The sequence below is a fragment of the Zonotrichia albicollis genome, chromosome W (genome assembly GCF_047830755.1).
Source record: "Zonotrichia albicollis isolate bZonAlb1 chromosome W, bZonAlb1.hap1, whole genome shotgun sequence".
NCBI classification, from domain to species: domain Eukaryota; kingdom Metazoa; phylum Chordata; class Aves; order Passeriformes; family Passerellidae; genus Zonotrichia; species Zonotrichia albicollis.
Genome location: NC_133859.1, coordinates 4,811,216 through 4,838,352, shown reverse-complemented (window position 1 = coordinate 4,838,352; position 27,137 = coordinate 4,811,216). Strand labels below are relative to the sequence as shown.

At 45.0% G+C, this 27,137-nt stretch overlaps 1 protein-coding gene across 2 annotated transcripts in view; it reads right to left on the bottom strand.

Annotated features, from left to right (window-relative positions):
- Positions 1–26,645, bottom strand: part of LOC141726905 (zinc finger SWIM domain-containing protein 6) — a 330,987-nt gene extending 304,342 nt beyond the window's left edge. The window contains exon 1 of one of the 2 annotated variants that reach the window (XM_074531999.1): positions 25,935–26,645. In XM_074531999.1, coding sequence (XP_074388100.1) covers positions 25,935–26,442 — 508 coding nt within the window. In that variant the 5' untranslated portion in view covers positions 26,443–26,645. Of the gene's footprint in view, positions 1–25,064; positions 25,166–25,934 lie in introns of those variants that run through there. The other variant, XM_074532000.1, reaches the window with a different exon arrangement.
- Positions 26,646–27,137: the final 492 nt, after the last annotated feature.

Below are 27,137 nucleotides of genomic sequence, written 5' to 3'. Positions count from 1 at the left end.
ACTCTTAACAAGTCTGAAGGAAAGATACCTTTGCCCAGAAGATCTCCAGCTGCAGCAAAGCCCTTGAAAAACCATGGAGCAAGGAATCCAATGCTTGCGAGAACTGGCTATGATAACTATCCTCTTCTCAAACAACGACCAACCCACTAAGAGTCCAGACCTGGGAAAATGTACAACACTGATGTGGCTCAAACTTGCATGACTTGGGACACAAGTGTACTCTCAGTTCCTAGGGATGCTGCAATGGAATGAGGTAAACGAGAGGGTGGGCACTATGACAAGGAGACTCCAGACATACGAAGATACTATCCACACCCCAACACAAGCCCAAGTCTCCACAGTGTAAACAGACTTGACTGAGCATATGTGGAAATTGGAAGAGAAGATTGCACAAAGCCATCGGAAACTCGGAAAGGAGCTTAAAGAGGACTTTCTCCAAGTTTTGTCAGTACAGACCAGAGCCCCTGCTATCAGAAGCAGATGTCCCCCAGTTAGGGAGAGGGGGTACACCCCATGAGGCAATCTGTGGTTTCTCCTGTGTGAGCATGTGTGGCTGCAGCTCTCTCCACAGAGAGAGCAGGCACAATTTTCCCAGGCATTATGCTGGGAAAGGCTGTGAGAAAATCAGAGAAAAGAATGATAAACAATTCTTATCTTCACTTGCTGCACCTGTTGTTGTGAACATGTGGAATGTGTTATGGAGATTTGTTTACCAAAGGGTGATTTCTTGATTGGCCACTGGTGATGGTGTTTTGGATTCAATTGACCAATTAAGTCAAAGCTGTATTGGACTGTCTGCAAGGGTGATGGGTTTTCTTAATAGTATAGTATAGTATAGTATAGTATAGTATAGTATAACAAAGCGAGTGATCAGCCTTCTGGAATCATGGAGTTAATGCTAATTATTCCCACGACGGGGACACCATGCTACGATAAGCATGGTGAAGACATGAGAAAATGGGATGGAAAACCCACCTCTGTCCTAGCAGCACAGGTCTGTATGCTAAAGGAGGAAACTATTAACAGAGGGAGTCCCACCAGAATGAATGTAGCTCCAATTTCCTGTGACCGAGCTACTAGGTATAACAGAAGGGAAGATGACATGTCTGATCCCCTTGAAGGGACCTCCAGAATGTATGACCAGAGAGGGGACAATAGCCAGAACTAGAGGGGCCCTGCCTCTAGCCAGATAGAGGCCAGGGAAAATCATGTCTATTGGACTGAATGGATCTGACAGCCTGGCACATAAGAACCACAAAAATACAAGGCTTTGGTTAACACTGGCGCAAAATGTATCCTTATACCATTGGGACGTGTGGGGGCAGAACCTGTTTCCATGGCTGGAGTGACGGGATTCTCAGCAGTTGACTGTTGGGAACTGAGGTGAGCTTGACCAGGAAGGAGTGGTACAAACACCCCATAGTGACTGGTCCAGAGGCATCATGTATTCTTGGCAGAGATTACCTCAGGAGTGGTTATTTCAATGACCCAAAAGGACTCAGGTTGCCTTTTGGGATAACTCCTGTGGAGACAGAAGTCATTAGACAGTTGAACACCTTGCCTGGTCTCTGAGAGGACCCATCTGCTGTAGAACTGCTGAGGGTCAAAGAACAGCAGGTACAGGTTGCCACCACCACAGTGCATCATTGGCAATACTGCACAAACTGAGACTCCATGATTCCCATACACAAGATGATCCATGAACTGGAGAGTCAGGGAGTGGTCAGCAAGACTCACTCACCCTTCAATAGCCCTATATGGCCTGTGTGTAAGTCTTCTAGAGAGTGGAGACCGACAGTCGATTATCGTGGCCTGAATGAAGTCACACCATCACTGAGTGCTGCTGTACTGGACATGCTGGAACTTCAGTGTGAACTGGAGTCCAAGGCAGCAAAGTGGTGGCACTATTGATATTGCTAATGAGTTTTTCTCCTTTCCTTCAGCAGCAGAGTGAAGGCCACAGTTAATGTTCACCTGAAGGAGCGTCCAGTACACCTGGAACCGACTGCCCCAGGAGTGAAAACACAGTCCCACTATCTGCCATGGAATGATCCAGACTGCACTGGAAAAGGGTGAGGCTCCAGAACACTTGCAGTACATTGATAACATCATTGTATGGGGGAACACGGCAGAGGAAGTTTTTGGGAAAGGGAATAATCCAGATTCTCCTGCAAGTGGGTTTTTCTATCAAACAAAGTAAGGTTGAGGGACCTGCCCAGGGAATTCAGTTTCTAGGAGTGAAGTGGTAAGATGGATGCAGGCATATTCCAACAGAGGTGATTAATAAGAAAATTGTCTTAATTGTCTTAAACCAAGACATAAACCCATTGTCAACACTGAGTTTTAGGAGTAGGAGCCTTCCTCCTTGGATGGGCAATGACCAACTTCCAGCTTGCATGTTAAACAGACCTTTGCCTTAGTGCTTGACATGGTTCTGAGCCTACCTGCCTCTCCACTGCAATGGAGGTTTGAGACTTCTGAGACTAGCGTCTCTGAGAATACTCTTGCTGCTGTCCTGGGCTGACTATATGATGCTTTTATCCCAAATCGTCTCATTCTGTTATGTTGAATAATAAGTTTTGCACCTTTAAGAGTGTTCTAGAGAGTGAAGGGGGGAGAGAAGATGCGGCAGTTTGTTTTCAAACACTGTACTCCACTCCTCCACATTCCTCCTCCTGAAGTGTGTTGTCTGCGGATGCACAGACAGCAGGACAGAGCTCTTTTTTGCTTTTTTTAGTTAGCTAGCTGAGGCAAGGAAGTTCCCTGGACTTTTGGTTTGTTTTTCCTTTTCTTTGGACCTCTTGAAACCTGCTCTGGACTGAACACCCAGGGGAGCACCTGTTGGGAGTTTGGCTGAATAGAGACTGGAAAAGTACAAAACTGTGGCTAACTCCAAGTCCTGCACCTGCAAAGATAGTGTGTCCTTGGGCCTAGCTGTAGTAGGATAACAAATAGTGAAAGAGACATGAGAAAAGAGAGATGTAACCCCTAAGGAATGAGGAAGAGTTCATGGTATAGTTTAACCAATAGATTGCTTGGCTTACAGAATATTCATAAGCTTATTATTTGCCGTATAAGTGCTTGATGCTTTCTTTAATAAACTGGACCTGTGATGAACCAGCTGGTGTCCTGGTCCCCTTCCTACGACAAGCACCGGCAGCTGCATCTGTGGCCCACCGGGCTGGGCCTGGCCTACGGTATTTCCAGCACTGGAGGGACTGACCAGAGACTGAGTGAGCTGAACTGCAACCTGGGGAGGGATTTTCTCAGTTTGTCATCTCTTTTGGAATGGCAAGGGATTTTATTGTTTGATATTGTTTTGGTTTTATTGTTTAATAAACAGGTTTTTTCCACCTTTCTCCAAGGAGGTATTTTTCTCCCGGACCAGTTAAGGGGAGGGGCCGATTTGGATCTGTTTTTCCCACCAGAGCTCCTGTGGGGAATTCTCCCCCAAATTTGCTCTAAACCTGGACAGCTGCACAGCCAGCTTTACTTCCTCATGTAACTCCTTGACCTGGTGACACAGCTCATCAACAACACACCTTGTGCAGAAGGGATGACTGTCAGCCCCAGCCTCATGGCATCAGGCACTCCTGACAACCTGAGACCATCAGAAAGGCTGTCCGGGTAGAAGCCTCTGACACAACTGGTACAGTGACTCCAGCACCTACAGGGGAATGAGCGCTGTGATGTGTCAAAATCACACTTGAGGGAGCGTATGCTAATGAGACTGGGGATGATAGGGACTTTTTGTGCCCTTGTGCACCAACTACTGTGCCTGTCTGCTGCCTCTGCTAGCTTCTCCCAGATAGTCACAGACTGGTGCAAAGTTGCTGGGTTGTGTGTACTTTGATTCTACCACTCAGCCACCAGTGGAAGGGCTTTTTGCTGCTGGGCCATGCCCTGGTTGCTCCTGCTCCCTAGGGGCTCCTTATGAGACTGGGAGCAGTCACTCCTGGCCCCACCCATGCTGAGGCAGCTACTCTAGGACAAGCTGCCAGCTCCACATGGGTCTCAGTGTTTCCTGGGGTTCCCCCACCTTTAGAATGTTGCCCTGTTCATGTTGATCCCCTGCAATGGAGCTGTTCATCTTGGCAAATTAAGGGGGAGATGAGTAGCATTCCTTTAAGTTTATCTAAGTAATAACACATGAAAAATAAGAGGGACTATGGCTGTGGAAGGAGTATTACAAAAGCAAGCACATCAAGATACTGGTTTACTAACAGCAGGGGTGACTTACTTGAATTAGTATTTCTATAACACTACCACATAATGCCAAATTCAGGAAAAGCCAAGAACTCCAGGGTTTAATTAATCTAGTTTAGCCCTAGTGACCTCTCCATTCCTCAACAAGACAAATCACATAATTTGTCCTTCCCTCTATTTTAACAGAATTATTCTCTGCACATTACAACATTTTTTTACAACCCTAAAAGCAGCATACAGTTTTATTTGCTAAATGTTAACATCCTTAAAGACAATAAGGTAAAAATAAATTCTTGCTTTTCAGTAACACCACAGTCAGGGCAATTAAGTTTACAGATGTGTTTCTGATTTGAGCTCATGTTGCCTGCTGCCTTTACACTTGTGCTTCTGGGGAAAAAAAACAAACCATACCTTTTTCACCCTACTGAATGTCTTTGTTCTCCCCAGAGACCAGCTTCCCTTAGCTCTGGAAAGTCTGAGCTTTTGTAAGCAGTTCACACGATAAACAGCTGTAAATGTATGGAAAACCTATTACTACATGCAGAAAATGAAAGCTGGGAAATAGATTCTGTATTTATAATGGAAGAAAGCCTCCAAAACACAAAAGCATTTCAATATACTCAGAAAGACTTTTTTTCCTTCCCACACTTATTTGGTGATAGCCTTCAAAATTAGTCTGTGTAAACAGCATGATAAATGTAATTAACCTCAAGAGTGCCAAAAATAGCCTATCCTCCTGCTAAGTGCTATTGTGAAATGCAAGACCATTAGCAAGAGGAGCAGCAAAATCACCACTGGCACATAGGGTTAATGAAGGTTTTCTTGTAGATCCTGTTCTTGCTTTAAATGAAACACTAGGTAGGCTGATATAAGTCTAACAGGGTAGATGTATATCAATTTTGAATGCTGTCAACAGCTCAAGAACAGCATAACTTTCACGGAACTGATTAAAAGCCACAGATTCTCTTCACCAGCTATATTTTTCACTCTAAAAAACCCTGCCAGTTATGGTACAATTCAAAGTTTCATATTTTATTTCAGGTATAGCAAAGTTCAAATGATGAACAAGATACAGCACATGCATACAAGATATAGCACATGTATACTGTTTCCATTTTCTGAGGAAACACATTTTTTTCCTAAAGGACCAAGTTAACTGAAGTTATTACAACTTTCAGATGCCTTTTTCACCTTTGAGTTCCTTTCACTCTCCCCACATGCATCAAATTAAAGCAGGCTTAATCAGGATGCACCAAATTGTATTTGAAATAACCAGAATGCGAAAAGATATTTAAAATCTTACAATCATCAGGAATGTATTTCAAGATTTTAGCAACTAAAAGTTGAAGGATTTCAAAAAGTTCACAACCACTGCATCTAATGAGGTGAATGTCACATTTTGCTTAAAAATATAAGGTCTAAATCTCAACTGTCTGTGGCATCTTCATAATAAACAGCATAGGGTTCAGTTTTGCTTTTACCCTTATTGCTCCAGGCTAAACAGGCCCAGGTCCCTCAGGCTTTCCTCATAAGCGAGGTGCTCCAGCCCATGAGGTCCACAGGGCATGCAGAAATCCACTCACAGCCCATGAGAGAAGTACTCACGCCAGAGCGGGTGGATGCTAGAAAAAGCTGTGATCCAGTGGAAGACCCAAATGGAGAGAGAGGGCCCCTGCTTCCAGAGACAGAGAGAGGGCTCTTGCTTCCAAACTAGAGCAGCCTAACCTTAGAGGACTGCAACTTGTGGACGAGTGACACGAGCCACAGCAGTTTCGTAAAGACTGTTTGCCCATTGGGAGGGGGAGTCATGTTACAGCAGTTTTGGTGGGACTGCTGCTCGTGAGATTGGAGCCACGCTGGAGAAGTTCACAGAGAGCTGTCTCCCATGGGAGAGACCCCACAGCATAGCAGAGAAGACTCCTTTCCCTGAGCAAACAGAAAATGTTCTCGGGTGACAAACTGACCAAATCCCCCACACTGTCTCCCTGTGCGGTTGTTGGGAAAGAGGGAAGGGCTTGGGGGGAAGAAAGGTGTTTTAAAGGCTTATTTTACTTTTCATTATCCTCTTCTGACTGTTAATAATAAATTTACTTGATACATTTAAATTTGAACCTGTTTTGCCCTTAATGCTTTCTCCCAGTCCTCATCTCAGTTTATGAGCCCTTTGTAAATTGTTTTTTCCCTCTCCTTTGCCCAGCTGAGAGCAAGAAAGGGTGAGTGAATGACTTTCGTGGGTGCCTGGCGTTTGGCCAGTGTCAAACCACAACAACCTGGTACAGTGCTATTCATGAGAAGATACTATCAAAGGGTATCTCTTAAAGACTCCATTTTGTGCCTGTTGTTTCTGCCAAAGTGTTCTGAGCTAAAACAGACCAAATACTCACATTCTAACTCTATAACAGATTCAACTTGATGGAAGTCTATCAAAGCACTTGATGCACTCTAAGATCTTCTGGGGTGCATTTAGCAGAAAATGTGTGGTGAAAGTAATTTTACGAGCCACATCTCCTAGTCTGCACACAATTTTATCTTTAAAGATGGATACATTTAAAGATACTGCTGGATGATCTAAATCTGCCACCTGCACAGCATAACTCTGTATTTGGATTTTTGTGGCAAGGTTTTGGTAAAAGAGAGGGCTACAAGGGTGGCTTCTGTGAGAAGATGCTAGAAGCTTCACCTGTATTCTACATAACTAGTGTCAGCTAGCTCCTAGACAGACCCACTGGTGGCCAGAGCCAAGCCAATCAGCAATGGTGGTAGCACCTCTGTGATAATATATTTAAGAAGGGGGAAAAACTGCTGCACAACAATAGCTGGGAGAGAGGAGTGAATATATGAGAGCAACAACTCTGCAGACAACAAGGTCAGTGGAGAAGGAGGGGTAAGAGGTGCTCCAGGTTCTAGAACAGAGATTCCCCTGCAGCCCATGGTGAAGACTGGTTAGGCAGGATGTCCCCGTGCAGCCCATGGTGGAGCAGAGATCCACTCTGCAGCCCATGGATGGCCCCATGCCAGAGTAGATGGATGTGCCCTGAAGGAACCTGCAACTCCATGGCAGAAACCATGCTGGAGCAGGCTCCTGGCAGGACCTGTGACACTCATGGGGACCCAAACTGGAATAGTCTGTTCCTGAAGGACTGCACCCCATGGAAAAGACCCATGCTGGAGAAGTTTGTGAAGAATTGTCTCCCATGGGAGGGACTCCATTCTGGAGTAGGGAAAGAGCATGAGAAGAAAGGAGCAGCAGAGACAATATGTGGTTAACTGACCACAATCCCCATTCCCCATTCCCCATTCCCCATCCCCCTGTGCTGCTCAGGAGAAAGAGGTAGAGAACTTGGGAGTAAAGATGAGCATGGGAAAAAGGGGTTGGGTATTTTAAGATTTGTTTTTTATATCTCATTATCCTGCTCTGATTTGTTTGGTAATAAATTAAACTAATATTCCCAAGTCAAGTCTGTTTTGCCTGTGACAGTAATTGGTGAGTGATCTCTCCCTGCCCTTGAACCTTTCATTATATTTTCTCTCTCCTGTCCAGCTGCTAAGGGGAGTGATAGAGAGGCTTTGGTGCATATCTGGAAGCCAGCCATGGTCAACCCACCAGAAATTGACAGAAACTCACTGATCTGAATTCAAATAACACCAAAGTGGATAAAACAAAACAATTATAATAGTAGTAGATATCTGAACCCAGTATGACCTCTCCCTCATATCTTCAAAATTAAAAACCTGAACATGGTCTTAGACTTCTCAACTAGGTCAAGCAACTTTGTATAACTTCACACCTATTGCAGCAACAAAAACTATGCAGAGGCACAGCTAGTGGCACATTCATCACTCTACAAAAATTGCTCCAACAACAAAATTGTCTCCCAACAGAGACTGGAAAGTAAACCATAGGACGTTACCTGCTGTCTTTTGGGAAGGTGAGAGATGAAGGTCCAAAGAGGAAATTACAGCAAGCAGCTTCCGCCCATGCACCCAGAGACAGCATTCTTACCTTAAGCTGGTGTGAAGGTATTTATATAATGCTTCTGGAGGACTTTGGAAAGGATGGCAAGTACAAGTCAGGATTCCTTCACCAGTTCTGCAAAATTCTGAACTTGTGAGCAAGTTTATAAGCAAAGAACTAGGTAAGTTCGGTTTTATGGTGATAGACTCTTTTTCACTCAACCCCAGGGTTGTGATGAGAACATCCACTGTGAGCTGTCTGTTCCACTAAAAACCATCAATCCCCCTGTGTTTTGTTTGGCAGGTTAGAGGAAGCTCGCTCTACTGTAGGACACAAAATACACAGGTTCTTAAATGCCTTTCCAATAAAACTGCTTTTTGACACAGGCAAAAAAAATAAGTCTTCCCCAGATTAAAGACAAAACATACTTGATTACAAATAAAATGTAACTGAAAATACTTTTTTTAGACTAACCTGAATGTGTCACAATCTTGAATTTGTGTAAGCATAATAAACAAAGTACATGCATTCACCAATAGCAGACGAAATAATTTAAGAATTTCATTAAGATAAAAGAAGTGTACAAATACTCTCCTCTTCCTTTCCTCAGGTCCTATTAGCCTTCAGCCTTCCTGGGATAGTACTTCTTACACTGAATATAGCTTAGCCGAGCTTCAAAACAAAATGCTTTTGTTTTATTTGACTGTGTTTAAAGAACCTCTTGCATTACTCACAGGGATTGTTCTTTTTCCTAGTTGTTAGCTTCATGTGAGCAACAAAACTGCATATAGCTCAATATGCTGCTCTGAACAGCCAGTTTCTCCAACTGTATGCCTTCAAAATAGCAAAGGAAGTAGGGGTAGAAGTGAAGGGGTTAAAAGGAAGACAGCTGTGAAAAACTAATTGGTATAAAGTCTGAAGGACTGATATACCTGACTGTTCTTCATTCACTAAGGGGACAAGAGTTCAAGCTGGTACTTTAATAAATCTAGCTTGCAGAAATCATGGTCAGTTCACAGAAGTATCACATTAAACACCTGTGATCAGCCTAAAATATAATTTGACAGAAAGGAGGCATTTAATTTTAGAAGACTTAGCAGCATAGCAATGGAATACGAAAGACAACAGACTAAGAAATTTCCTCATTTCAGGAAGGTGAAGTGTTTAGTTTAAAAGCCCAGATAAACATGTACAATAAATACTACCAGCAGAAGTTAGGAAGGAAAGCATATGCTTTCATTAGTGTTGGAGGTTATGCAAGATCCTTTTTAGCAGGAGATAACCAAGAGGTAAAGTACCCTGCTATGTACAGCTTAAGGACTCAGTCTCTCACTTATGCATATCTTAAAAGAGTCTGACAGCCAAAATCCTCTAGGCAGACCTGTAGGAGGACTCTAGGAAGTGAGCAACCCAAATCAATCCTTCCACATCAAAAAAGGCTACTGTTGAAAGCAAGCCTTGTTGATAAGCTGTAATCTCCCCCAGTGCAAGCAGTTGAGAAAGCCAAAGCATTCTATCTCAGACAGGCCTGCATAAAACTCCATTAAATGTCTCTTTACCATAAAGGGAAATAATTTTTGTCCTGAAAATGGACTCATTTGCACTGTGCAGTGTTCAACAGGGCTTCCAATGCACTTCTTTCCTCCACCAGTTTTACACAAGCTTAGTGCTGCTTTTAACCACTGGGGTAGCATGGTAGGGGAACTTGTCCCTTGGACAATGTGTTATAACAAGAAAAACCACTATGGATGAAGAAATGTGGAAAATGGCTCACTCATGCAGACCCAACACACATCATAGCTCAAGAAAGGCCCATGCTGCCATCTCTGGAACAATCAGGCCACCACCTTTTGCCAATAGTGAACTTCCAAGCACAGCAGCTTGGTCTCCTTTCCCCAGGCAGCAGTCAGAGCTTCATGATCACTTTAAGCTAGTCTAAGTGTGACTGACAGAGAAATGAGTCCTGCACTTCTCAGTGCCCTCCTCTTGTAATCTACTCTCCCTAGAATCAGCAGTAGCAATTTTTTTTTTGCCAATAAACCACTTCCTAAAAGACAGAGAGGGAAGAGTGATAACACTGCTAAATTATTACTGGAAATACAATTTCAACTTCACTCAAATTCAAGGTTTATGGCTTTTGTCATTTATAATCTTTGTCAGGCAACCTAAGGTTACCAGCCTTAAAAAGATTAGGTTTATATTTTAGCTTTAAACTTGTGTTTACAAAGACCAGAGACTATTGGTCTCAGCCTTTAATCAGCACACCACCTTTATGACACAATCTGGGTTTTGTAGGCCAGCACAAGAGTCTCTGAACAGCTGACACACAGAGCTCAAGTTAATGGAGGCCCTTTCATCATAACACCAACTCCTAGTACCTGTATCACTGCACTAGCATGCCCATGTCAGAGCTAATGAGCTGTAACCACCACACTGGGCACTACAATTAGACTTCTAGACCACATATTGCTAGCAAACCTTACAACAGCCTCCTGCTCACAAGTATATTCATTTTCACAGGAAAGCAAACTGAACAAAGGCCTGGTAGTGCTTTTGCCCATATAAGAGGAGCCACTCAGTGCTGAGAGCAGGGTGTAATGGTACTGAGCTCAGCAGGGGATGAGCCTGTCAAAAGTTCCTCCAACCTATGCTGAACATATTGCTGGCAACTTACACCACTTGTACCCAGTTGCTGATGAAAGATGAAATTGCAGGCTACCTCAGCAGCAGTCCCACCACCAGCCCACACTGAAAACATACCCTTCCCACTGCACTTCAAACCAGCATGAGATGGCAGGAACTGCACTGAGGAAGCGAAGGGAGTCGACCCATCCTAATTGATCAGCATCGAACTCCCATTTATTGATCTCACTTACACACTTTTATAGTAGTGTTAATTAAGCTTATACATATTACAAAACCCGAGCTCATAATTGGTTACAGATTACACACCAACCCCTCCTTTGTTGCCGAAACCTGTGGTTTTCTTGTTGAGACTTATACTTGTTTTTCTCATCCTGTTATTGACTTGTTATTTATTATTCTCAAGGCCTCCATGTTTTCCACCATGCTTTCTCATCACTACTCAAGGACATGGTGTTCACTGTTGTTAAGGAAAAAGCCTGAGAACCTGCTGCTTACAGCTGCCTTTTATTTTTTAACCAGCTGTATATGTTTTTTTTTTTCCTTCAAGCCATGTCTGAGCAAAATTCTCCAACACTGCATTATAGGTAGATTTGCTTATTCCATTATACCACACTCCCCCATTCCCAGGTTCAGAACATTCATTTCCTTACCAAGGTCACAAGCAATGCTATCCCTTCCAAGCTACCTGGCCCAAAACACAGCTACAGATAATACCCCACCCACCAATAAAACTACATGTATGCAAGGCTAATATAGACTTCTTTTTACACTCATGCTACTGACTCCTCCACCTCATTCACACATATAACTTCTGCCTGAGGTGTTTGTGTTACATCATAACGCCACCTGTCCCACCTCATCTTCTCACTCACATTGCCAAATAATTGAGTACACTGAGGTCCTTGCCTGGAATGCTATTCTACCATTGAGACTTTGCTGGTTCTAGTGCAGTGCATCGCACTGGGATGGTTCTCGCCAAGGTCCCTGGTGGAAAGCTTTTCTGGGAATGATTCAGGACTGATATTCCTTCACCTTTCAGTGCATCTATAAATTGACAATTCCTCTCCCAGAACTTCTGACCTTTACTGTCTTTTGTGACTCTCCTTTTACTTCCTAAAAATTACAGCTCAGTGTCTCATTGCCCATCCTCCTACATTTCCTCCTTTCAGTAAATGTTTCTCAACACTTCATCTCAGCTTCATTTTGTTATTCAAGGAGGGAGGGGAAGATGGACCTCATAACAGGTATGATTCACTGAAGTGCATGGTCATGATTCATACCTCTTTCCGCTTATCCAGGCTAACATTGCATTCCCCATCCTTATTCCTAGGTCAGCACAACTTATAGCCTTGGGGGTAAAAAAAGGGAAAAAAACCCCACCTGTTATTCTCAGGTCTGGGTATCACAGATATTCATGACTATGAAGGGGGAAAATAAAAGATAGAAAATACATACCTGGTCTTTTTAAAATTTAGCCATTTATTGCCTGTTGAGAATTAAAACACAATTTGACTATATCTTATAATAAAATAAATTATATTCTATGATCTTATCAATGCACATTTAACTTTATTAATAAATCTGTTTCAAACAGTTGTACAAAATGAAGTCACTAGCTCTGTTTTACCACTGTAATGATGGAGTCTTTACCATGACCCAACACAAAAAGCTTCTGCTTCTGTTAAAGTACAGTTCAAGAAACACCCTTCAATTACATAGAAAGTCAGTGTTTTCCAAGAAAGTGTGTATCTGACACACAAAGGAAGTATTTATAAAATTTAAATTGGGATGCAAGGTTAAAAAAGCAAGCAAGAAAACACTGACTTCATAACTTTAAATGTATTTTACAATTTCAAAAGCTACAGGACAGCTAAATTACAGTTTGGCAACCTGCTTTCCATTTTGAAAGCTTAGATTCTTTCCTGCAAAATAAAACAATCAGCTTCCATGCCTTCACTAATACCCACTGAAAGCAGACCATGTAAAGGGGGCAGTCATTCAGACTATAGCCTCCTTAAATACACTTCCTCAGGGATCTACTGAGCTCTTTGACCTCTACCTTATCTCAGGCATCACAACTTGCCCAGCTCTTTTCCTAGCCTGTCATCTATAAACTTAGCATTTTACTATCTCTCTTCTCTTCAAATATATCTTATTCTATGAGCCAAACTCTTGTTTAATCCTAAACACTTCTTCACTCCAAACAGCCACTTACATGTATCATCTACGTAACTACCTAGAAATGAAGCCTTTAAATTATTGACAGAATACATGACAATGTAAAGTTTGATCACTGAAAACTGCCAGTAAAACTAAGTGGGGTATGCTGCTTCTAGAAGTAGAATTAATCAAATTATTCTCAGCTTCCTCATCCCATCAGACCACCAAGGCATCTGTTACATCAAGTCCCATTCATAGTCACTGCCTACTAGTTATGCATTAGTAGCCCACTTTGCTGAAGCCACCTCTATAAATTCATACATTCATATTGGTAGTGGAACCCTGGAAAATGTTAAAGATAGAATCTAAAATGTTAGGCTTTGTGCTTTCCCAGTTCAACTGCACCTGCGTAAGCAGTATGATAAATTATATCATTGTTAGATGTGATGATTGTTTAGTAATTAAATGTAATTATTATATAACCATAAGAAGAATAGTGAGAAACTATGTTGGAAATTCAGAGAGGGGCTAAATTTATGTATACAATAGAACAATATAAGTTTAATAATTAATATTAAAGTTATGTAACGATAGAGTATAAAACATGATCATTTCGGATGTATGGTTGGAGTCAGATTTGGGTTGAATATACCCCAATTCCCAGAGCTCTTAATAAAAAGCACCGCATATAGTCCCTGTGATTATGTGTTTTTGAACGCTAACAATATTTGACCAAGAAAGCTGTGTGCTGGCTCTCTCACAAAACACAGCTTCAATAACAAAGAGCTAAAAAACAGTTACATATTTTGTCATACTCCTCTCTCTGCTCTAGAAGAAGCAAAAGCGAAGAACAGCCCTATAAAACTAGTCCTATACTGGATGCTCCTGCATTCACTTCAGACTGAAGTTAAAGATGGCTGGTTCACAGATGCCTCAGTCAAATGCATTGATGGTAAATGGAAGTACAGAGCAGTTGCTCTTAACATTCAGACAGGAATGGAAGTAGTAGAAGAAGGAATGGGAAGTGCACAGGTGAGAGAGTTAAAAGTGGCATTGCTGGCACTAAAGGAAAAAGCAAAGATGATATATGTTGATTCTTATTCATTCTGGGCTGGTGCCACACAGTGGTTGTGTCAGTGGGAAGCATTAGATTGGCAAGTGAATGGAAAAGAGGTTTGGCAGAAGGATGATTGGAAGTGGTTGTTGTCGCAGGCTCAATCCCAACAAATCCACACAGGATGTGTCAAAGCTCATGGGAGTGATCAAGCCTTATAGACTTATGTGAATAACAAAGTGGATCATCTGACAAAAATTAAAAAGATAAAAATTGATCAGTTGAAAGATCCACAACGTTGGTATCGACTAGGTGAATGAGTACATTGTAAATTAGGGCATACTGGAAACAAAGCTCTATTTTTTGCAGCAAAAAGCAGAGGCTGGCCATTGACCAGGAAGATGTGTAAAGGCCTTCTCTCACAATATCCCCATGGCCAATTGAGACTTGGACAAAATTATCCAGACCTGGCATAGCCTTTACATATCATAAGTGACAAAACACTGTGGTCCACCTGGCAAATAGATTATATTGGACTTCTGAAGACATCTAATGGTTACAAGTACATACTAACAGGTGTGGAAGTGGTATCTGGACCGTTAGTTGCCACTAAAAGCAGACATACTGATGCCAAAGCTACTATTTCAGGACTCAGTAACTGGTTTTCCAGTCTCCCTGTCCCAGACTCTATACAGTGTGACAATGGATCACACTTCACCAGTGTGATGGTACAAGACTGGGCCAAAAGGGATGGTTATCAAATGGGTTTTTCATACATCTTATTATCCTCAAGCAAACTGGATTGTGGAGCATGCCAATGGTTTGTTGAAACACTTCCTTAGGCCACACAAATCTGGATGGGATAAAAAGTTAACTTCTGTGTTATATCAGATAAATAAATGATATGGACCAATGAGTAGTCCTGTTTCAAGAGCTTTCTTGAGTCCAGTGTCCCTTGAATCAGCTCCAAATGATACAATTGAAGCCTTTCAGGACAACCTAAAGGTGGGCCAACCAGTCATGGTCAAACTACCCCAAAGTGGGATTGTACCTATTGCTCTAATGGACATTCAAGGATGATTAGCCTGGATGGCTACTGACTCTAATGGCCATCAATGCAGCATCAGTTTCTGATGAATATTTCCCACATTCTGAACTAAGGAAATTAACCTACCTCACCCAGTGCACCTGCTGAGATAGATAGATAGATAGATAGATAGATAGATAGATAGATAGATAGATAGATAGATATTTTACAGAACAATGTCTGGCTGCTCTTATCATTGTTTAAGTTTGTTGGTTAGGCGTTTCTAATAACCTTGAACATTCAAGTATATCCGCACCAACCAGAAGACTGTGTGTACATCTGGACATGAAATAAAGATCCACTTAAGCAGAAGTAGAAAGGACTTTTGAGTACTCATATCCCTGTGAAAATTACAGCTGAAGACTTCTAAATCCTCTATACACAAATAAAGCCAGCTCTGGCCACAAAAGAACTGTACTGGACCCTATAGTAAACAGTAAATCCACTGCAGATAGATTTGCAACAGAATCAAAGACTCTAAAATTAAATACATTAAATGCTTCTTTTTGTGTGTGTTTTCAGAGAAATTTTTCCAATATTGCAGCATGGTTATTTGTTCCTGGATAAGTCAACCATGCTAGCTGATCCTTGCACCCAACAATTGTAATAGCGAGTATAGTTACATTAATGGTCAGTTTATGGATTTTATTCCAAATCCGCAAAATAGAGTGTAACAGAATGTGCAAACCAAAAAAAAAAAAAAAAAAAAAAATTTATCTAAAACCAAAAAGGTCTCAAAAGGATGGCTGGCTGCTCTAGCTTAAGTTGGCCTACATGGTGTTAAGAACCTTGACCAGTATTTTTAAGGTACTAGATAATTTAAAAAGGTTTTACCAAATAAGTTATGAATAGCAATTATTGCATTTTAATGTCATCTAAGTTCCTTTCAAAGACTGTTACTGTTAATTCCATTATTAGATATGCATCTAAGTTTTCCACAAGCACTGCTTTGAGATGCTTGTGCCTTCTCTCTAGTTGCCACAGAGATTAAAAAAGATACCTCCCCGACTTCAGCTTGGGAGGCCATGCAGAACGTCATGATTGAGAAATCAGATTTGTATTCTATACAGAAGGAAGTCAATGACCAATCTGCTGAACTCTTCAAGTCATTAGAGAATCACTAGGTTGGAAGAGACCTTAAAGATCATTGAGTCCAACCCATGCCATGACACCAAGTGCCACATCCAATCTTTTTTTAAACAAATCCAGGGATGGTGATTATGATCTCCTCGGGCAGACCATTCCAGTACTATATTACCCTTTCCATAAAAATCTTTTTCCCAACGTCCAACCTAAATTTCCCTTGGCACAGCTTGAGACTGTCCTCTCATTCTGTCAATTGCTGCTTGGAAAAAGAGACCGACCCCCACCTGACTAAAACCACCTTTCAGGAAGTTGCAGAGAGATAAGGTCACCTCTGAATCTCCTTCTCTCCAGGCTAAACAACCCCAGCTCCCTCAGTTGTTCCTTATAGGGCTTGTGTTCCAAGCCCCTCACCAGCCTTGTTGCCCTCCTCTGGACACGCTCAAGCATCTCAACATCCTTCCTAAACTGAGGGGCCCAGAACTGGACACAGTACTCAAGCTGCGGCCTCACCAGTGCCAAATACAGGGGAGGAATGACCTCCCTGGTCCTGCTGGCCACACTATTCCTGATACAGACCAGGATGCCATTGGTCTTCTTGGCCACCAGGGGACACTGCTGGCTCATGTTCAGTTGGCTGTCGACCAGTACTTGCAGGTCCCTTTCTGCCTGGACACTGTCCAGCCACACCATCCCCAGCCTGTAATGCTGCAGGGGGTTATTGTGGCCAAAATGCAGGACTCGAAACTTGGACTTATTAAACGTCATCTTATTGGACTCTGCCCATCCATCCAACTGTTCCAGGTCTCTTTGCAGAGCCCTCCTACCTTCCAACAGATCAACACATGCTTCCAGCTTAGTGTTGTCCACAAATTTACTAATGGTAGACTCAATACCCTCATCCATGTCATCAATACAACTATTAAACAGAACTGGTCCCAGCACTGATCCCTGAGGGACACCATTAGTGACTGGCCAACAATTGGATTCACAACTTCACCACCAGTCTCTGGGCTGGGCCCGGCCATCCAGCCAATTCTCAACCCAGCAAACAGTGCTCCTGTCCAAGATGTGGGATGCCAGCTTTTCCAGGAGTATGCTGTGGGAGACAGTGTCAAAGGCCTCGCTGAAGTCCAAATAGACAATATCCACAGTCTTTCCTGCATCCACCAGGCAGGTCACCTGGTCATAAAGAGATCAGGTTGGTCAAACACGACCTACCCCTCCTAAACCCATTCTGGCTGGGTCTGATACCCGGGCCATTCTGTAAGTGCTGCATGATGACATTCAATATAAACTGTTCCATTACTTTACCAGGTACCAAAGTCAGACTAACTGGCCTATAATTTCCAGGATCCTCCTTCCTACTCTTCTTGTGAATGGGCATCACATTGGCCAGCTTCCAGTCATCTGGAACCTCACCAGTGACTGTTGGTAAATGATGGAGAACGGCTTTGCAAGCTCATCTGCCAGCTCAGTCATCACCCTGGGATGGATCTCATCTGGTCCCATAAATTTAGGAACATCCAAGGGGCTCAGCAGTTCTCTGACTGCCTCCCCCTGGATAACAGGGGGACCATTCTGCTCCCTAACACCATCCACCAACCCAGGAGGACAGTTGTCCTGTGGACAAGCTGTCTTTCTGCTAAAGACCGAGAAGGAGGCATTAAACAGCTCCACCTTCTCCTTATTTGCAGTTACTAAATTCCCTCCCCCATCCAGTAGAGAACCGAGGCTGGTCTTACCCTTCCTTTTGCCGTTAATATATTTGTAAAAACATTTTTTATTATTGTTGGGGGTTGGTTCTTTTCCTGTTACTTGTGGAATTTTTACTCATTGAGCTGCTAAGAAGCACCGACGGCTGGGTGCTTGAGATGGCGGGGAGGGGAAACTCCTTTGGTTTTTGGGAGTTTCTCTGGGGGGGGGAGGGCAGAGATACCGCGAGAATGGGGGCAGGTAAAAAACATGGGGGTTGGGGGGCAGCCGAGCTCTCTTGCCCTTTGGCATCAGAGGAGGACGGCCTGGCTGTCGTTTTCTGCGAGGAGAATTCACCAGCACCGCTGGAGCTCAGCCCTGAGGGACCAATCACTATCTCCTTGTGTGCCCCAGGAATCCTGAACTTCGCCTCTCCCTGCCCTGTTCGGAGCCGGGCCGCCACTGCCCCGCCCCCCGCTGTTTTCGTTGGTACTGCTCTGGGTTTCTCCACGCTGTAACCTGCACCCGGTCCCCACAGTTCCAGCTACCATGAAACTTCTGATACACCTCGCCCACCAGCCCAGGATTACTGCTCATTCCAGCCGGCTGTGACGATAACTGCACCAAAGGGGGAGGTGCCTGCAGTCGAGAAGACTGTTACCAGGTCCCTGGTTCTGTTTGTTGTTAATGCCATAGTTATTGTTGTTTTGTTTGCCTTGTTATACATACAAGTAAAGAACTGATATTCCTATTCCCATATCTTTGCCTGAGAGCCCCTTAATTTCAAACTTGCAATAATTCAGAGGGAGGGGGTTTACATCCTCCATTCCAAGGGAGGCTTCTGCCTTCCTTAGCAGACACCTGTCTTTCAGAGACAATTATCCTTCAAAAGAGTTGCCATATTAAGTTTGAACTGAGCTCTGGCCTCTCTAATTATTTTTCTACATGCCCTAGCAACCCCTTTAAATACTTCCTGAGATATCTGACCCTCCTTCCAAAGATGATACATCCTCTTTTTATTCTTAAGTTCCTTCAGAACTTCCTTGCCCATCCAGGCTGGATGTTTGCCTTGGTGACTCATCTTTTGGCACACAGGGAAAGCCTGTTCCTGTTCCCTCGATCTCTCTTTTGAAGCACGCTCACTTTTCCTGGATGCCTTTGTTTTTAAGGGCTGCTTCCCAAGGAACTCTCTGAATAAGTCTCCTAAATAGGCCAAAAATTGCTCTCCGGAAGTCTAGTGTAAAAGTTTCACTGATGGTCCTCCTTATTTCACCAAATACTGAGAACTCTATAATTTCATTATCACTATGCCCCAAGTGGCCTCCAACCACCACATCTCCAACCAGCCCATCCCTATTTGCAAACAACAGGTCTAACATAGTCCCTCCCCTGGTGGGCTCACTCACCCAGCTGTGACAAAAAGTTGTCCTCCACACACTCTAAAAACTTCTTGGACTGTTATAAGTAAAAAAAACTGCCAATTTTTTTTTTTTTAAGTTGCAGAGTGAACAAGTTGGACCAGTTGCTGCCAAGGTGGAGTTCTACCTGTTTGTTATTGTAATCACCGGTCGTTTTCATTAACTACTCCTTTTGTATCAGTACTGCCCTGCCTAAAAGCCAGGTTGATAGCCCTCCTCAGACAGTGAAAAGAGGGGACATGAGGAGGGGACATCGGAGGGCATGCAAAATAACCTCGGAACCAGCATGCCACGGGAAAACCACCCCACCAAACTTACCAAAAGACCCCAAAAACAATGAGCCAACACGGAATTAAGAGATCAAAGTGATGTCTGGACATGAGGAACAAAGCACAGAACCTGCAGAGACTCTGAGACCCTTTGTTGCCCCTCGCCCTAAGCAAAGACCTCAGCTGGAGCCAGGACCCCGGGACGGCAAACCTGACAGTTGTAACACGGGATATACCCTCACTGCTCTCGTGAGGACTGGACCTCCAGCTCTGCCCCCTAGTGGACAACGCTGTACTTCCCTCCTCCTCCGTGCCATTCCAGGGGGGACGACAGTGAGACTGCGGACCCATCGAGCTTCCCAGCCTTGAGCTGATCACCGTTAATAAAGGCATTAAAAAGGAGAAAAAGTCTCCTGCCCTGTTTATTTCAAGACTGTCTCTTTTCTGCTGTATTAAGTTCCCAGCAGATGTCTGGTAAGTTAAAACCACCTGCAAGAACAAGGGCTGGTGATCCTGAAACATCCGCCAGCTGCTTATAAAATAAGTTGTCCACCTCTTCTTCCTGGCTGAGTGGTCTATAACAGATTCCCAGCAGGATGTCACCCTTGTTGGCCTTCCCCTGAATTCTTACCCACAGGCATTCAACTTCATTGTCCTTATTTTCAATACCAATGGAATCAAAAGCCTCCCTAATATAAAGGGCCACCCCTCTACTTCCTCACCCTTTGCTGTCTCTTCTGAAAAGCTTGTAGCTATCCAGTGCAGCACTCCAGTTATGCGAGTCGTCCCACCATGTTTGTGTGATGGCAACTACATCATAGCTTTGCTGCTGCATCATGTCTTCCAGCTCTTGTTTGTTACCCAAAGACATTGTAACCTAAAGACTGGTTTCATGAACTCTTCCACCTAGATCCTGGTTTGCATCACATATTTCTTGCAATTTTTGCGACTCAGTGGGTAGGGAATATTCTGATGTACACGAACTGGTAACATCATTGGTAGGATGACTTGTTTGGATTGTCCCCAATGGCAACGGGCATTCTGAATTTAATGTTACGCCCTGTTGTTGCAATATTATTATTATTAGCTAAATTCTAACTGATTTCTATAATAACTTTGTATGTTAATGTTTAACATACAACTCAACTAATACGCTTTCAAAATACATTAAGAAAAACAGTAAAACTGAGGAGATTGACCTATCTCAACACATTTTACAACAATGTACTTAAATGCATTGGATGCTTTTATAGCTTGGAGGCAAGAGGTACCTGTACTATCACTTCATGAGGTAAAGATGATTGACTGAAGTCAAGGGGTAGAGTGTAGCAGAACACCCTGCCAGGGATGCTCTGTCTTGGAATGTGGCCAAGTAGAGGGTGCCACATGCTGGTTTTAGTGCTGAATTAGCTAAAACCAGTCTGGCTCAGCAACCAAATCAACATCCTGATAGTGAGGCAAGGATTTGGCAGATAAGCTGCTAAGCTGACCTGGTGACATATGACTGGCAGTCATAGCACTTCACACTAGAAAAGTCCAGTCCACTTTCATATGGTATGGTTCTAACATTCCTCCTTGGAGTGTGTCTATGAAGTTTGCTCCCTTGGGAAGGAGACACTCCCCAAGGATACTCCTTGAGGTAAAGAGACCTGCTCACAAGTGTTGGTATGGGTGACTTAAATCAATCTCTACTTAATAACTGTCTCTTTTTGCTAGCTTTAATATAATTGCTTTGATATAGTGCACTATGCTATACACTACTAGCAGTTTTAACTTTTATACTGTTTAGTATATAATTCTGTTTAAGATCTTTTTTCTAATCATTTGTCATAATAAATAATTCATTTTATATAAATATATCTGATTTGTCATCTTTAATCCTGAGGGAAAAGGTTACTTAAACCATTGACAAAGTCTGGGGCTAAAACTGGATTCAGCTGTACCCTGACTCCTCTCTAAGAAGTTTAGAAATCAAGGAGGTCCTCTCTGCACCTTGTGGCTCAACAGCAGGGCTTATCCAGTAAACGTCATCTCCACCCACGACAACCTCCTAAAGTTAGAGCACAGAGAGCACATAAGCATCAGTTGTTGGCATGGCAACTCTCCTAAATTCAAGAATTGCTACATACCAAAATACAGAATCATATACAGATGTGTTAGTTTTGTATGGCCTGGTTTTTGGTAGTGGGAGAGCCAGAGAGGAGGCTTCTGTAAGAAGCTGCTGGAAGCTTCCCACCATGTCCAGCAGAGCCAATCCCTGATGGCTCTGAAGATGGACATGGTGCTGGCCAAATTGGGGCCAGAGAGGTTGGTAATGTCTCTCTGATAACATATTTAAGAAGAAAATCAAAACAAAGTGGGGCACAGTTTTAATTCCAGCTAGAGAAGAGGAGGAGGTAAGAACACGTGAGGGTAACAACATGGCTACACCAAGGTCAGTGAAGGAGGGGGAGGAGGTGCTCCAGGTGCCAGAGCCAAGATTCCTCTGCAGGCCATGGTGATGACCATGGTGAAGCAGGCTGTCCCCTTGCAGCCCATGGGCATCCACAGGGGATGCAGAGATCTACCCGCAGCCCATCGAGGAGGTACACCAGAGCAGCTGGATGCCTGAAGGAGGCTGTGATCCAGTGGGAGATCCAGTGGAGAGAGGGGCCCCTGCTTACAGTCTGGAGCAGCCTGTCCTTGGAGGACTGCACCCTATGGAAGTGACCCACACCACAGCAATTTCAGGAGGACTGCTGCTCGTGAGATTGGAACCATGTTGGACAAGTTCACAAAGAACTGTCTCCTGTGGGAAGGGACCCCATGGTCTTACAGGGGAATGACTCCTGTCCCTGAGCAGCAAAAGATCTTGGGTGACAAACTGACCAAAACCGCTATGCCCTGTCTCCCTGCACTGGTGGGAAGGAGGGTGGGGTTTGGGGAAGAAAAGGTGTTTTTAAGGGCTTAGTTTACTTCTCATTGTCCTCCTCTGATTTTGTTAGTAATAAACTCACTTTGTACTTCTAAGTTGAGCCTGTTTTGCCCTTGGAGTGTTTTCTCCCAGTCCTTAACTCATGAAGCCTTCATTAAATTTTTTCTCTCCTCTGTCCAGCTGTAGCAAGGGAGGGTGAGTGAGCGACTTTTGTGGGTGCCTGGCATTTAGCCAATGTCAGTCCACGATGGAATACCTTTCCTAAACTGAAAGCAAACTTTGAAACTGATTTCTTGGGAGCAAGGAAAGCCTTGAATCTAAGGGGAAAATTAAATGTGAGAAGCATGAAAACTGATATAAAACAAATGTTGAAGAACTTTGGTAGGTCAACCCAATTTAAACTTTTCTATTAAAAAAGACTCCTTGTTTTAAAACTATGATAGGAAGAGATTTAAAATTCATTTTCTCTTTAAAATAACTTTAAAAATTCTAGTGCTGACCAAAAATTAAGGCATGTTATTAAGGGTGTTGTCCAAATGCCTTTTAAACATTGACAAGCTTGGGGCATCAACCACCTCTGTAGGAAGCCTGTCCCAGTGTTTGATCACCCTCTCAGTAAAGAAATGCTTCCTCAGGTCCAGTCTGAACTTCTGGTACAGCTGTGAACCATTCCCATGCATACTGTCACTGTATCCCAGGGAGAAGAGGTCAATACCTCCCTCTCCATTTCCTCTCAAAGGAAGGTGTAGAGAGGCAAGTCACCCCCCAGCCTCCTTTTCTCCAAACTAGACAAACCCAGAGCCCTCAGCTGCTCTTTACAGGACATTCCTTCCAGCCCATTCACCAGCTTTGTTGCCCTTCTCTGGGGGCAATTCAAGGACCTTCACATCCTTCTTAAATTATGGGGCCCAGAACAGTACCAGAGGGAAAGCTGCACCAATGTTAAACACAGCAGGAACAATGTCCCATGTCTGTTTGAAACATTTAGGCAACGTCCCTAAAAATACAACTGACATGTTTCATATCACCAGCTTCCACTATTTTTGTACAGCCTTCCAAAATTGGCTCATATAAGGTAAACAAACAAATTTCAAACCCAAACCCAACTGAAATACTTTCAGTAGTAGGTATAGCATTTTAGAATGCAGTTAAGGAGTACAGAAGCAGCAGTTAATACTTCAGTTCTATTTATGCATATTTTCTTTTTCCACATTGACCCTTCCCAACATTACTTTCTTTTGAAGCCATTAAAAAAAACACTTTTTTTTCATTCACAACTACTCATTGAGGCCTATTCCACTGCTTGAAAGCAAGCAAAGCCAAGCCCACACTGGGTGTCCTAAAAACGACTGCATCCAGTTTTATCACCCCTTGGCTTTATTTTCACAATGAATTCCTAGTTTAAATGTACTCAACTAAGAAACACCTCCCTACATGCACTTCTTCCATTCCTCATTGCTTGCAAAGAGTATCAAGTGCAAGCAAAAGGGAAAAAAGTCTCAGCACTGCCAAACTAAAAAGGTCCTACTTCTGGTTTTTCCAGTCCTGAGGAACCACCAATGTAGCTTAGACCTTTGGAAAAAAGGAGAGAAAGCCAAAACATTAAACCTACAAAAAAAGTTAATTTAAAAAAAAAATTAAATCCTTAAGAATAAAAAAAAATTTAAACCCCCCCCCCAAAACAACCCAAACAACAACAACAAAAAAAAAAAACCTACAAAAAACCCACTCATATCTAAAGCTGAAGTCCACCTAGGCAGAAAGGTGCTTAATCCAGGAACAGCAAGAGCTTCCCTTCAGAAAGTAGAAGGCAAGTTTGCAGGCTGCCCGCGAAGTGAAACCCGCTGCGGACAAGGCCGTCGGAGAGCCCAGCACCCTCCGACCCCGAGCCGACGCACCGAGAGAAGGGATGCCGCTATAACTCAGCAAAGCTCAGCGAATAAAGGGCGACCAGCTGCCCCAGTCAACGCAACTCCAGAAGACGGTCCGGCCCAGCACAGGGAGGGATAGAAGGACCGGCCGCGGGGAGCCGCCGTCCCGCCCTGCCCCAATTGTCGAGCCGGCAGCGAGAAGCGATAAAGTCTTTTGTCTGGCTTTCCCTTTCGATGGGAGGCAGAAAGCCGATGAGAACATAAACGTTAAAATGAGAACAAAGTGTCCAGTCGCCGCCTCCAGCGCGAGGCACCGCCGCACAGCATTACGCATAGCGATGTGTACAATAACGCGCCCGGACCGCACAAAGTGGAAGAGCAGCACTCTCGGTGAAAGTTTCCTGGAGAAGCCATAAACTCCTTCCCCACAGAGCCACCACCACCCCAACGGGGCCTGCTTGCGGGTAGGGGTAATAGCTCTCACCCACACACGGCAAGGCAAAACCGCCCCCTCCCCCCCGTAGGGGCGGGGAATACCACTCTCCAGTGCCCTTTAAACAGAAGTAGGAAGGATTTATCATGGGGCACCAGCTCGCAGAGGGAAAAGAACAGTGGAAGGCGGCGGTCCCTTCGTGTGGGAACAGCAGCGGAAGGGGGGAGGTAAATATTGCTCCAGAAAAAGAAAGAGCAGCAATTTTCTCCTCACCTCGCCGTTGTCACGCAGGGGCTCATCCTAAAGTAATCCGTGAGCCCCTCCGCGCCCAAGCTGCAGCAGCTCCCCGCCGTCACATCCACTTCCCCCGCTCCCCCCAGTGGTGAGGCCTGAACAAATCGCGCCTCCACCCTCTGGCTCGCCGCCGCCCTAGAGATGCCTTTGTTTGCAGCTTTCCCCGCACCACACACCCACTCCTGGGGGGCCGCGCCCTCTTTTAATTTTTTTTTTTTTTTTTATCGAGGCGCCTCCCGCCCTTTTCCCCCGTCGTCCCCCTTCTGCTGATTCATTTCAACCAGCGGTTGTGAAGGAGGGGGGATGGGGGAGGCGGAGGCATCTCCTTGCTATTGTGATTCGGGGTATGGTGATGATCCGGATTGCCAAATGTGGGAAGCTGAAAGGAAGCAGAGCCAAACGGAATTACACGCTCTGGATTACATGGAGCGGGCACAACGCGTCGCGAAAGTTAAAGGGACAGGCAAAGGGCAGCGTGCCCAACCCTCCTGTCAGAGACCGGGCCGGCCGTTGGCGGCAGGCGTTGTGGATACGTCACAGAGCAGAGTGAAGGAGTTATTCCGTGTTCTGGAGCTGAGGAGGAGGAGAAGACTGGTAGAAGAAGTTGCCCGGCCCGAATTACAGCCTGAGAGTGAAGGCCGCACCGCGGGGAGAGCGGGAGGAGAGGGAGAGTAGCATACGCCAAGGAGGTGGGGTGGCTCCGACCGCTGGGCCGCGCAGCAAGAGGCGGCTCCCCCGATAATAGGTGGGTGACGCGTCAGGGGGAGACCCACGTCTGAGGAGACCAGCAGCGCCCTACCCAGGTGTCCGTAGCCCGGCTCCGCAACGCGGTCCCGGCCGGTAACTCACCGACTTGCAGGACATTATCGACATAGCCGCCATCTAGCAGAACGATGCCCCGGCGAAAGGGCAGGCGGTTCTCGTCGACGGCGGCGGTATCCGCGCCCCCACCGGGCACGGTACCGCCGGCGGCCCCCCCGAGGGCGGCGGTAAGGTCCTCGGCGCCGGTGTTGAAGGAGGAGTACATGCAGATTTCCCTCTCGCTGCGGGGGAAAGACCAGTAGACGATGCTGCGTTGCACCGGCTCTGGGATCCGTTCGAACCGCTCTTCCACCTGCTGGAAAGGCCACTTCTCCGCCACCTTGCGAGCCGCGATGTCCAGCAGGGACTCGGGGCTCTGGGTCTTGCCGAGCGGTAGCAGCCCCAGAGCGGCAGTTGCGGAGGAGGGTCCGGCGCAGAGCACCCCACTGCTGAGGCCAGTACTGCCTGCCTGTTGGCCTGGCCTACTGGCTGAACCATAGCCAGGTCTGCAGCAGAGGCGCTTAACGGGGAAAGGGAGTTGACCACGCTCGGCCATGATCGCACCGCTTCTAAGCAGATAGCGGAAGTGGGTATACCGTATAAACGGAACCAAAAAGGCCGCGAACCACCCCTGGGTCACGCCCCGTCTTCCTTTACATGGCCGCAAGGGGCGGTACCGGCTGCTCGCCCACGGTGGGGGGGCGGAGTCTTATGCAAATCGACGCCATAAACGTAAATAGAACGGCTGGAGAAAAGCTCGATCTCTGTGTAGGTGGGGGATGGTGCGCATGCTCCTGTCGCAGAGCTGCTGTGCTAACGTATCGGTCGCCTTCTTTTTCCCCCGACGTCACGTGTGCAAGCGTGAGAGCACCTTTTATGCCTGCTGGGAAGGGGGAGCGTGGCTGGTGGAGGCACTCTCTGACACCATGTAAGGAATGGAATGCAGGGGTGGGGCCATCGCGGTCTCAACCCGGTCACCTCCGCTGGGAAAACCGGCGGGGGTGGGTTAGAATTGTGCCCCGCAGCCGGAAAGTATAGTAACGACTCAGGCAGCCACTTTCGTCCACATAAAGGTGGGGGCTGGCCTGCCTCGAGCGCCTTTCCTGGGGGAAGAGAGCGACGCCCGCCTTTCACCGGAGCTCCGCGGAAGTTGAGGGCTATTCGGAGGCAGCAGAGGCGCCTCGGAGGGCAGGCAGAAGATGCTTATGGGCGGCTCCATGTAGGGTTGAGTGGCCTGGCCTGGGCTCCTGC